Source organism: Eleginops maclovinus, chromosome 17 (assembly GCF_036324505.1).
Source record: "Eleginops maclovinus isolate JMC-PN-2008 ecotype Puerto Natales chromosome 17, JC_Emac_rtc_rv5, whole genome shotgun sequence".
Lineage (NCBI taxonomy): Eukaryota > Metazoa > Chordata > Actinopteri > Perciformes > Eleginopidae > Eleginops > Eleginops maclovinus.
Genome location: NC_086365.1, coordinates 2912566 through 2924675, shown reverse-complemented (window position 1 = coordinate 2924675; position 12110 = coordinate 2912566). Strand labels below are relative to the sequence as shown.

General features: G+C 40.7%; 1 protein-coding gene across 1 annotated transcript in view; it reads right to left on the bottom strand.

The window, feature by feature from the left end:
- The window catches only part of cacna1c (calcium channel, voltage-dependent, L type, alpha 1C subunit), a 177779-nt gene that overhangs the window by 18287 nt on the left and 147382 nt on the right, over nt 1-12110 (bottom strand). Inside the window, exons 35-39 of the mRNA XM_063905844.1 lie at nt 7243-7332; nt 3831-3968; nt 2348-2413; nt 1922-2013; nt 512-674 (exon numbers count right to left, since the gene is read on the bottom strand). Coding sequence (XP_063761914.1) covers nt 512-674; nt 1922-2013; nt 2348-2413; nt 3831-3968; nt 7243-7332 — 549 coding nt within the window. The remainder of the gene's footprint in view (nt 1-511; nt 675-1921; nt 2014-2347; nt 2414-3830; nt 3969-7242; nt 7333-12110) is intronic.

Genomic DNA, 12110 nt, shown 5'->3' with positions numbered 1-12110 from the left:
GGAGAATCAGGAATCAGTCAGAAACTACACCAACATTATACAGGCGATTACACACTACATGTTTCATTCCATTACGGACAATCTATTGATTTCAGTAGAAGTTTAAAAGTTATCTTTTGTAGGATGAGTTCAACATTTTGAGGATGCACTTATTCTCCAGCTTGCCAAAAGTTAAATCAATGTCTGTTAAATATCGGGCTACAGCCAGGGGATTATAGCTTATAAAGGCATAAAGAATAATAAAGTCTGCCAAATAAAACCACAACATGTTCCTTTGTCCAGTCTTTATGATAAGCTAAGTATCCAGAGAATTAAACTATTTTTTGAGATTTGAATAACAATTTCCGTGTGTTTCCACCTTATCTCACTTTAATTGAATATGTGTGATAACCAGGCTCTGGGAGTAGTGCATAACAAGTAACGGGGTTACGTTATCAGGATACAAAGCCAAAAGTCACAGTATTCCCTTGCAGTTGTATAATAATAATATTAAATATGTCTCTGTACTCACCAGGAAGGCACAGAGCATGTAGAAGCTGACAAAGTAAATGATGGCGAACTGGCTGCCACAGTCCTCGTGGGCCGAGTTGTTCTCATTGGTCGACCCTTTCTCACATGGCCGATTGAGCGAGCACGCCAGCATGATCTCCTGCCACGCCTCGCCCGTTGCACATCTGATAGATAGACATGCATGCACACGGCCGCACAGATATGCACACACGTTGACGCAGATATGCATGCAAAGAAACGCACGTAAACAGATACAATAAAGTACAGGCATAGATGTGTGCATGTGCACCCACATGGAGTCACATGGTCATTTATGCATTAACACACACACAGAGACACATGGATGTATGCATACACACAAGCATAGAGAAACACATGCACACACAAAGATACAAAGACAGAGAGAGGCAGACACATAGGCACAACTGTTAGTGTGAATATAATAAAGGACAACAAAAGAAATCATTGCATCCTAATACACTGAATTTACTGAAACAAATGTCATATAGGCTTTTGTTGAGCTGAAGATCAAGACATTGTCTGAACTACAACTGTCTTCCATTCTGAATACTTCAGTACTCTGGAGCTTTCTCACTCTGGAGTTGAAGTTTTGCCAGGTGATCATTTTTAGTGTGTTTAACTTTCATTTATCAAGTATTGCACACAGCAGTGTGAAGTATTCAAGTATCCCGTCTCTCTGAATGGAAGCATTGCTATGATACTTTCCATGAAGGGGTCAGTAGAAAAAGATGCTTGTTATGATTGCATGGCAACATCCTTACCAAAAACTATTTGGCTGCCATATCATACAATAGTTAATCGTTACTGAAACATCCTTTCTGTGTTTTTACTGTCCCCTGCATAGAATCTTACCATCATTGCAACCACACACGACAGAGAGGTTTCTGAGACTGGATCCAGGCTGTTTGAATGTATGATCAGTCCTCTGAAAACTGAAGTACGCTTCATCCTTATTGGACCAAATTCAGAGATATATTTATGACAATTATATTGATTAATTATACTAGTGTAACGCTGCTAAGAAACTGGTGAGATTATTTCAGATATTTGATATAATGGGTATGCCTGTGATTAAATAAACATTATTCTACATTGGCTCTTCTGCTGCCATTATAAAACATCAGTTGTAACCTCTAATGTGAAATATAAAACAGCTTTTCAGTACGAGGTAGAAAGTGGAAAATAGAGAGATCAAAAAGAAAGTTATTTTTATGAATTTAACACAGCAGGAATTAAAGCTGGAAGGAGAAGAGCAGAGTGATGATATAGAAAGAGATTTTCACAACCAACTAAAGAATAGATATTAAGAGAGGAGAGGAGGGTGAAGATGAGGGAGGAAAAGAAAGGGGGGACCAGTGTAACCGATGAGGAGCGTGGGCATCTTCCTCACCTGAAGAGCAGCAGGACCGCCTGAGGGAACGTCTGGAAATTGTTGTTCCTGTTGATCTCCGTGCCATCCCGCAGAGCTATCTTACCAAACATCTATACAGGAGGGGGAGGAAGTAGTCACAGCACACAGAATATGACGTCAGCATTTAACAGGTGGTGGAAGTAAGTGCTCTTTGGAACAACCAAAATTAGACACCGCCGCCCCTCTCATCATCAGTGATACAAGCAACTCAACAGGAAGGACAGGAGGATTGACAGAGACGGATAGAGGAGAGACAACAGTGAGAGGAAGAGGAGGAGAGAGAGGGGCGATGAGACCGAACAGGAACTCCAGGTGGACAGACACAGGATGAAGGCCAGCTGGAGGAGAGAGAAGGAAACACAACAGAGGGGGGGAGGGAAACAAGCTGATACGACAACGGCTTACCTGCATGCCGATGACAGCGTATATGAAGAATAGCATCACTATAAGCAGAGCTACGTAGGGCAGAGCCTAAAGAGGAGAGAGACACTTTAGTGACAGGTTGTGTACAGCATCATCCTGCACCGCGGCTGGAGTCTATTCACTTTCACACCTTACACAAGCTATTACTGTACCGATTTAGGAAATGATTGTAAAACAAAAGGTTGATTAACCTCACATGTATTTTTTTGTTATTCAATTTATCAGGTGCAGTATAATGACTAATGTATCGTTATTTATAATGTGAAAGTAAACTGATCCGCAGCCCTGTGTGGCACAACACCAAAAACAATCCAGGACAAATCATCTGACATAGGAGTGAAAAAATGCAGTAAAACACAAACTGCTCTCTGAGTTTAGCCAGGAGGCCTGTCCCAATGCATAATACATGAACCTAACATGGCCACAGTGTGTGTGTCTCCTTTATTCCACACTTGGGAGTGTGTGTGGAACTGAGCTCCTGGCTAACGCAACCCCTGAGACTCTGAGAACAGGGCCAAATCATATTGAATAAACAAAAAAGTAAAACATGTCGTCAATATGTTAATTACTGAGTGAAGTTATCCGAGTTATATATAGATATGAGTTAAATTGTTACACAATGAGTATGTTATCTGCTTTATCATCCATGTTGCAAATTTCAATGAGTGTACTGTAACATGAAGTGGCCCGTCTCAATGAACACAAGAGAGAGAACAGATGGTTTCATTTCCCCCGTAACTCTCTATCAAATGATTTTTTTTTGGTGGAGTGCTTCTTTAAACTCATCAACTGTCTAACCCGGCTACAGGGAATGGAGAGCTCTCAGGGGTTAGTAGTAGGGCATTGGAGAGAAAGGGAGTAGAAGTGGAGGAAGAGGAAGAGAGATGAGTAGGAAAGAGAAGATTGCTGGTTAAGGTTCTTGAGTTCCTGCCTGTTTCCCAACTTTTAATGTCCTTGAATCCCTCCCTGCCTCTGCAACAAGACTCTTAAACCTGCTCTCCGTTACCTCGCACCACCCCTCGTTCTTTTCCTCCCCCACCAATTGGGCTAAACTGCCCCACCCTTCTGATTTCTTAAAGAAAACAGGAGGTGGAGACGAGGAAGGAGGAGGCAAGGAAAGGAGAGGTGGTTTGTGAGACTCAACCGGGATGAATTTACACAAGAACAAGGATATTTTTAGCCCCATGTGACTCACATCTGCAATTACAAGATGATTAGCACAGCATTTATATCATTAAGTGGTTCTATTCTTGATTAAATATGGAGATAATCACCTTGTTGATGTCCTATGCCAAATTTGGATCACTTAGTCTTTGAATGGCAATGTGAAACGTGAATAAAAATAGCCTCTAAAAAGGGCTCCGATCCGGGTCACAATTAGGGCTAAAGAGTCACTTCCACTTCGACATTTTGTGTGTAAACCCAACCCCCTGCTCTAGCATGTTGTGTCCGGTTCTCCCCTCACTTGGAAAGATTTGATGAAGGTCCACAGCAGGGTCCGAATCCCTTCCCCGCGAGACAGCAGCTTCACCAGCCTCATCACGCGGAACAGCCGGAAGAAGGTGATGGAGATCCTGGCGTTCTCTTCAGAGTTCTGCAGTCCCTTTTGGTGGGGTTTGGTGTTTTTTTTTAAGAAAAAACACAGGACGCATGGGGACACATGCAGATAGGTAAGGGAGGGAAACACACACACACGCACACACGCACACACACACACATGAACATACACACAGAAATGCAGACATACATGTAACATTCATATGCATATTCCCACCCACAAATAGATGTGGATGTAAATACACACACACACACACACACACACATACACACACACACACACACTCAGTTAATAAATGAAAAACTGCGTCCTACAAAATCCCATCAAAATAAACTGACAAAAGAGATTTAGGAGAGAATCGGGCAATCACGCTTTATTTTCTGACTTCATGGAAAAATCACTTGGCAACAAAGAGATTCGCAAACCATATATGAGCCTTCTGACAACACCTGCGCCAACCCTTCTTTATAATAAACCAGTGCAACACTTGCAGTCTGTAAAGGCACCATATTGAACCATGGAATCTTAAAACGGCTCCATTTGTCTTTACTAAACTCACTGGATCTGAAACTCTGATATTATTTCCACCTCACCTCAATGTTGTTTTAAGTAGACCACACACTCTTGGGTGTCTTTTATACAACCTATACAAGTTAATCAGGCCATGGAACTGACATTTGACAAGCATTAAAACACTTTCAGAGCCCCTAATGTAAATGGTCTTACTCAGCCGAGAGATTTGTTTACTCTGCAACAGTAAAGAATACGTCTAAAAGTGAAGGGCAGGCCAGATCTCCATCAATCGAGGCAAACCCTTTCGTAAATTACTATTAACAATTCACAACAGATACAGTGCATAAACCCTAGCCTGCAGGCAGATTCCTGTTTCAATAAATCATGCAGGCAGGCTAATTGTTTGTCGGTCACAGAGCAACTGGCCACCAGGAGAAATAATCACAAGATGATTTTCAAATGGAAAGATATTAATGCCCACTGCAGCCACTGCCAGGTAGAAAACAATATTTCATGCGTGGTAAACCTCTACAACTTGAATTTTGTGTTTGCTATGATCTTCTACAAACACTTTTCACAACTACAATTGTTTTATTTGCATAGCTCCTTGCTATGAACATGCAATGTTCTTACTCTCAAACCATTCAAGCAGTGTGTTTACTTTTAAAGGTTGCAGTTTATTGAAAGTATGCCCTAGTGAAGAACAAGCTTTAGAGCAGGGGTGTCCAAACTACGGCCCAAGGGCCAAATGCGGCCAGCAGGCCATTTTGAATCGGCCCTCAGCAAATTCTAAAAGTATAATGGAATATGGCCCACAAATTAAACTTTTGCTTGTCTTATATTGTACTTCTCAAATATATATGTTCAAATATATTAATGAGCCCAATTTTCAAATAAATTCAGTCATTTAAAATGCTAAACATTTTATAACAAATCTTAGTTGATAAAAAAAACCCCAATAACTTATTTCTATAAATAGCTTGAAATTAACCTTCATATTTACTCGTATTATCAGCAATCTGAGGCTTCTGTTTTAAGGAATGAGCTGCCAACAAAATAAATGAAACCCTAAAGAGAGACGGGATGTAGGCTGTTTTTTTTCTGAAAGCTTTTTCGATTATCGCGCATTATTCACCTACATTTGATTTGTTTTGCTAACTTATATCTTAACTTTTGAGACAATATTCAACTCTATAAGTGGCCCAGCTCTCCATATATTTTTCTGTATGTGGCCCTCGGTGAAAAAAGTTTGGACACCCCTGCTTTAGAGGTACTGTAGGTCTCTGACTGTATATTGTCCCTGTACTCATCCACATTGCTGAGTGCTATTCTAATACAGATTTATTTATTCATGCTGCTACTGCTCATTCTCAGGGATAAAAGGCTGAAAAACAATGACAACATCAAGATTTGTGTAAAGCGTGATGCAGTAAATACAACAACTAAGGACCTTTTTTATTTACCATTATATGGCAAACAGCAGATGGATCAGGTCTTCAAACAACTGGCATCAGCATTCATAACAGCAGAAACAGTTATAGAAATATATAAAATCAACCACTCACTAAACTCTACTCCACCAGTCTGCATAAAATAAACTTGACCACATAGAAATGCAGCATGGACGAAAGTTCCATGGTATACTGGCCTTCACTTTGATAATTCAACTCCAGATCGTCCTCTCTGACCTCTAATCTGTTTGTTGCCATTTGTGTTTTTCCAAGAAGCCATGAAATCTTTATGCTAATCCCACAGAAAAAACACAGTGAGATCCTCAGAAGAAGTGGCCATTCTCTACGCATCATGCTGCAGTTTGGGATAACAGATGTAATATGCTACTTTTCAAATGTTTATAGAAATCAAAGATGTGTCTTTATTTTGACCTTCTCTTACAACAAAGCAAATTCCTTGAATGTCTAAACATACCTGGCAATAAACTCAATTCTGATTCTGAAAATCTCTCTGGGATAACTTGGAGCAGTTTGGGTTTCTTTCTAAAGCAAGAGGTTATATTAAAGTATTGACAAGTAACCCAAGACATGAGTTGTCCCAAACTCCACTGATAGATATGCAGAAAACGACAAATCCTTCTGAGGAGTTTAAGTCAAAAGTCTGTACTGCATGTAATACCACAACTGGACCACAATGGGGACCATTGCACCATTTAGAGAGTGGGGCAGTGAGTGAGAGAGGTACACTGACAGTAGGTAACAGAGAGAGAAAGAGAGAGTGAGAGTCTGAAGGTGAAGAATAGTTTGAAATATTCAGAGACATCCAAACAAATAGACTGATTGACAAGATAGACAAATAGATAGAGAGACAGATATCAGGCCAGTGGAGAGGAAGAGTGAGAGTCAGAGAGACAGCGTGGTAGCGTGACCATGATGGCTTGCACTCATGACGAAGCGCTGGAGATACCACACCCATAAGGGAAGGGGGAGCAAGTTGACAAGCCATGGGGGTGGGGGGTGGGGGGGGCAGCCGACACCATGGCAACAACAATAGCCACTCAAGGAAAGTCAAAAGACTCCAGTTATACTAGGCCTTCACAACACAGTGTCCGTCACCATGGACACACATATAAATATATATATGAACATGTAAAGGTACAAACAGCTACATAAATATAAGTCTGGACATGCTGAAGAGGATGACAGCAGGAGCGACAGGAGGAGTTGCCAGGACGATGAAAAGCTGAAAGTCTTGGATCATACCATGACGTAGCAGAAGAAGGGATTAAAGGATGGAGGGGTGGAGAAATGGAGCAGGAGGTAGGGAGGTGGACGAGGTTACCGTCAGTGCGTACCATTGGCCTTACCACAGGGGGGAGAGAGGAGGAAGAGGAGGAGGAGGAGGGCGAAGAGGAGGAGGACGAGGACGAGGAGGAGTCAGCTGGCTTTAAGGAAAGGCAACAAAGATCAGCACCAGAGCAGCGCCTTAGTGTGTGTGTGTGTGTGTGTGTGTGTGTGTGTGTGTGTGTGTGTGTGTGTGTGTGTGTGTGTGTGTGTGTGTGTGTGTACAGTATGTGTTTTTATGTAAAAAGTAGTGAGAATTTTGCCTTAAAATAACGCACAACCTGTCTAGTGTCAGTTTTATTTAAACTAATTTGGATTTTCATCTTCTCTGTTTTACTTTATTCAAATGTAAAGCTCTGTGCCTTGGCTACCTTCATTTGGGCCAGGAGGGAGAATTCTGTAAGGTATTACTACATAACGAGACTGGATCCACCCTGTGAGGTTCAATCCCAAAGAATTGAAACGTGATGAAGGTAAGATATTGGGAAATTGCTGTCCAATGCCTTGAGGGCCAAAATAATGAATGATGGTCTGGGCCAGCTCCAGAGGGTCAAAGAGCAGATTGTGTACATTTCTATATGCTACATACTCTTTACAGTGTGTGTGTGTTTGTGTGTGTGTGTGTGTGTGTGTGTGTGTGTGTGTGTGTGTGTGTGTGTGTGTGTGTGTGTGTGTGTGTGTGTGTGTTTGTGTGTGTGTGATAAAGGGCGCTTCTGTAGCTATCTGTTTTTCTTTGTGCCAGCTGAAGCTACAGTACAGTAACAGGGAAAGCTTTAGCTCGACTCGGGCTACGTTCACCAAATGCATCTTGGCATTAACGAGCAATGCCTCCATTGGATATGTGTTATTCAAGCTTTTCTCTGACCTGAAAGCAATCCACATCCACTTTGATCTACTTTCAGGTCATAAAAATGCATTGGAATAACACAATAAAAATGCTTTTGGAAGTTGGAGCCCACAGGTATTTAAGTGACAACGAGAAGCACAAAGGTAACACACTGCAGGGAGACACCCGCTGGTCATCTCTGGTGTTACGACATTTTACACCACTGGGAGTGATAGATTAACTCCACACTTAATCTATGACTCTGGCCCTGTTAAAATGCCTCACCACAAAATGAAGCATCTGAAGACGTTTTAACAGAGCCTTACGTAAGGATCGGACACACTAATATAAATTAAAATTCATTCCTAGTACTGTAATATTGTAAATGTGATATTATAATCATGTGTGTTTGTGTGAGCGAGGCATTGAGGGTGTGAAGGGAAGGAAAGTTGGGAAGGAGGGAGGGAAAAATGATGGATAAAAGGTGAAGAGGATGAGTGGGAAAGCAGGGAAGGATAGAAGGAGGGAGGAAGGAAGGGAGGGAAGATGGCACCTATTTAAACTAGGTGCAGATTACATTACAACTAAAATATGTGGGAATGTGTGTGTGTGTGTGTGTGTGTGTGTGTGTGTGTGTGTGTGTGTGTGTGTGTGTGTGTGTGTGTGTGTGTGTGTGTGTGTGTGTGTGTGTGCTTCAATATGGAACATGAAATCAAGTCTGTGAATGAGAATCATATTAAACTTGAATCCTCCCTTATTTCAAAATGATCCTATTAACTTCATTATCAAAAGGCATAATAATTCTCATTAAGAAGTGACAATAAGCAACTTTGGATTTAGAGAATTTGAACATGGTTTGTAAGTTTAACCAAACAAAACATTCAGTTTGTAAATAAATATAGAGAACTCCTTAAAGGCTGAACTTCAGTGTGGATGTGAGTTACTGTAGTTGCAGCTCATCTGATTTTAATTAGCATGAGCTGTTTTCTCAAATTACACATCATGTTTTCAGCAAATGTCATCAGTTCAGTCAGTTCAATGGGCAACATGGGTTTCTTGAGAACTTTCTTTACCTAGATTTGAGGTTAAAATGCATTTAATCTGTAATGGGCCAGGATTAAAGACCCACTACCCTATTTCACAATCGTCTTTTTTATAAATACATAGCACATGATTGGTTGTCCTCTTTGGGTGAGTGACAGCATGAGACCCATGTTACCCAGCTTGCATTTCAGGTGAGCAAGCAGCACCGCAAACCAACGAGAGAGAAGACAGAGAGAGGAAGAGATAAACATCCATAACAGAAGAGTAAAGTGAACTGAAAAAGCTCAAAGAGAAGAGAGATGGAGAGAAGAAGAGGAGGCATTCCGAGCAGAGAGAAGGAAAAAGAGGAGGAGATGCGGTTCATACTGGCATCGTCTGCAAGACACCGCTCGGAGCAAACCACTACAGATCTGTTCACACTACTTCTACTCATATCAAAAAACAAAAACGGAAAAGAAACCAGAGGAGATTTAAGAAGCACCCGCAGGTTGCTGGGGAGAATTAGAGACCCAGGTTTAAAAAGAGTATTCTGATTCGATGACCACAAAAGCTAATCTAAGTCAGCAAACACCCAACAGAGCAGCGAAGTGGGTGCACTCAAACAAGAGGTTTAAGCAATTTAATATTTACTAAAGGCAAAGTGAAAACATTTTAAAAGCTGGCCTGTTACTGCACTTCATTGAGTACTTAGAAAAGCAATGACAGGGAGGGAGCTGTTGGCAAGCTGCTGCTATTAGTTTATAACCTCATTGCACATTCAAATTCACTTGTGCCTCATGAAATGCAGTAACAGACTAAAATCTAAAATGTCTCAGTGACAGGGTCCTAGTTCAGAAACAGACGAGACTTCTCACAGGGTTAAAGTGCGGAGGGTTTCTTAAAAAAATAAAAATAGAAAAAAGGTAGCTTGAGTGTCTCATCACTCAAATTATAAAAAAAAACACCAGACAGAAACAAAAAAAAGGACATGGGGCCATGCCGTTAGGTAAGGGAAGGAGAGGAAAATCATGAAACATTCAGGAGTAACTGCAAACCAATCAACAAAACTTAACCAAAGGCAAACTCCAAACCAAAGTGCAGCATCAGTGACTTGTATAGATGACAAAGATGTATATCTCTGGCCCATCGAACCTCGATTAATGTACCTACTTATAAATTATGAACCTCAGTATGAACACCATCAGAGGTTAATTATTGCCAACGTTTCCATTGGCAACTGACCCAAATGATTTATTCCCCCTCTGACAGTCTGTTGCAAAGTGTCTATGTATATTAAAACACTCCTTTTCCCTTTGTATAAAGTCATTGCATATATTCAATGCAAAGCAACATCAGGATGTAGTAACTTCAAATAGATTTAATCAATTTCATCAACAAGAACAGGTGAATTCAAAATAAAATGTCTATTTTAAAGTTTCCCGGTGTGGCTTCCATGCAGCTTCGTCAGCCTCTCATGGGGACATGGTAGTCCCTTTCCAACGTCCTGATAAACAGCTGCCAAGCTCACACACCCCTGGGATACACTGACCTTATTTGTATGCCTTCCCGGTGCTGTCTGAGGTCAAACACACCGCATTCCACCATGGGGGACAATACCGGTGTACACATCAGCAGCGTGCTGAAGGTGTGGTAGTAAATCTATACTTAATGTGCATCCCTATGTAGTAAAATGTTTCTATAATTGATGGGACATAGGTAAGATGCTGTAAATTCTTTGTAGAAACCAAGCAAGACTGTGTGGTTTCTGTGTTTTCATTAGCTGAAACAAATGTAGTGTATATCAAAGTTAGACTCAGATCTGTCTCCACTTACCTCAGCTTCATTCAGTCCCCTGAGAAATTATCACTGGATGTTTGCTATTGAGATACAAAGTTTGGCAGACTGAAGCCGAGCCATGAAATGGAATAAAGTGACTCTACTACAAAAAAAAAACCTTTGAGGTGTATAGAACAAGGGTTTTAAAAATGTGGCAGCTCACTGGCCGGTCTGATCATCGTACAGAATGATTTTCCTCTCCGGCAAACTGCACACACAGCAAAAGCTATCCTTTGTTAATGCTGAATGAAGAGTCCATATACACTGTGCCTATTCTCCTGCCATGGAGCACTTTGAATATCACATGAATAAAACACCAATTATCTCTGAAGTGTAAATACGATAGACACTCAACATTTGACTTGTGTTTGGCATATTCATTCTTATTCAGCCCCACTGTTGACCATAGGGCCCCAACGTCGATACTAAATGAATTCATACATATATTTACATAAATTTCACAGGTCCTGGGTAAATCCATTTATGTATCAAATTGTTGCTCATGTCTGTGCATTACTATTGTCAGACAAACCTAAAAAAAACAAAGCCAACTTGTATTTTCTCATTTGAATTTAAAGTTTCTCTGGTGATTTATGAATTTAGAATGCTTCATGACCCATGGGAGAATCTGTATTCAATATCTTTCCAGTAAAGTTTGCTGCTTTGCAGAAATGTGCACCCTATCTGTAAACATTATATACAGTAGCAGGCCTGGATATAGCACCTTTACATCTGCCATGCTATACAGTGTCCATCATGCCAGAGGAATGGACACTCTCCCTGTAGCCATGGTAAAAGATCAACTCAATGTGAAAGCAAACCAAGTGCTGAGACAATGCGACAGGCTCTAGTGGCAAATGCAATCGTTTTTGAAGCTGTTGATGTTTATCAGACTGAGGCATGAATACCTTTATGAAGCAGTTTCATATGTTACATAATCAATACAAAACAGCACTAGAATAAAGAGAATACAAATGTAATTGCAGCCCAATTATTACAATCCTGAAGATAAATATACAGAAAGGGGAACTCAGGAAAGCAGTTTTGAAGCCTCCAGTTGTTATACGGAGTTATAGTGATAATGTTAGCATCCAAAAGCCAACATATTAATGAATAAAACTGACCCTTCTAAAAAATATTAAGATGTAATGGGTCAAAATTCCCCAAGTACTATTGTAGCAAGCCTTTGTTTTG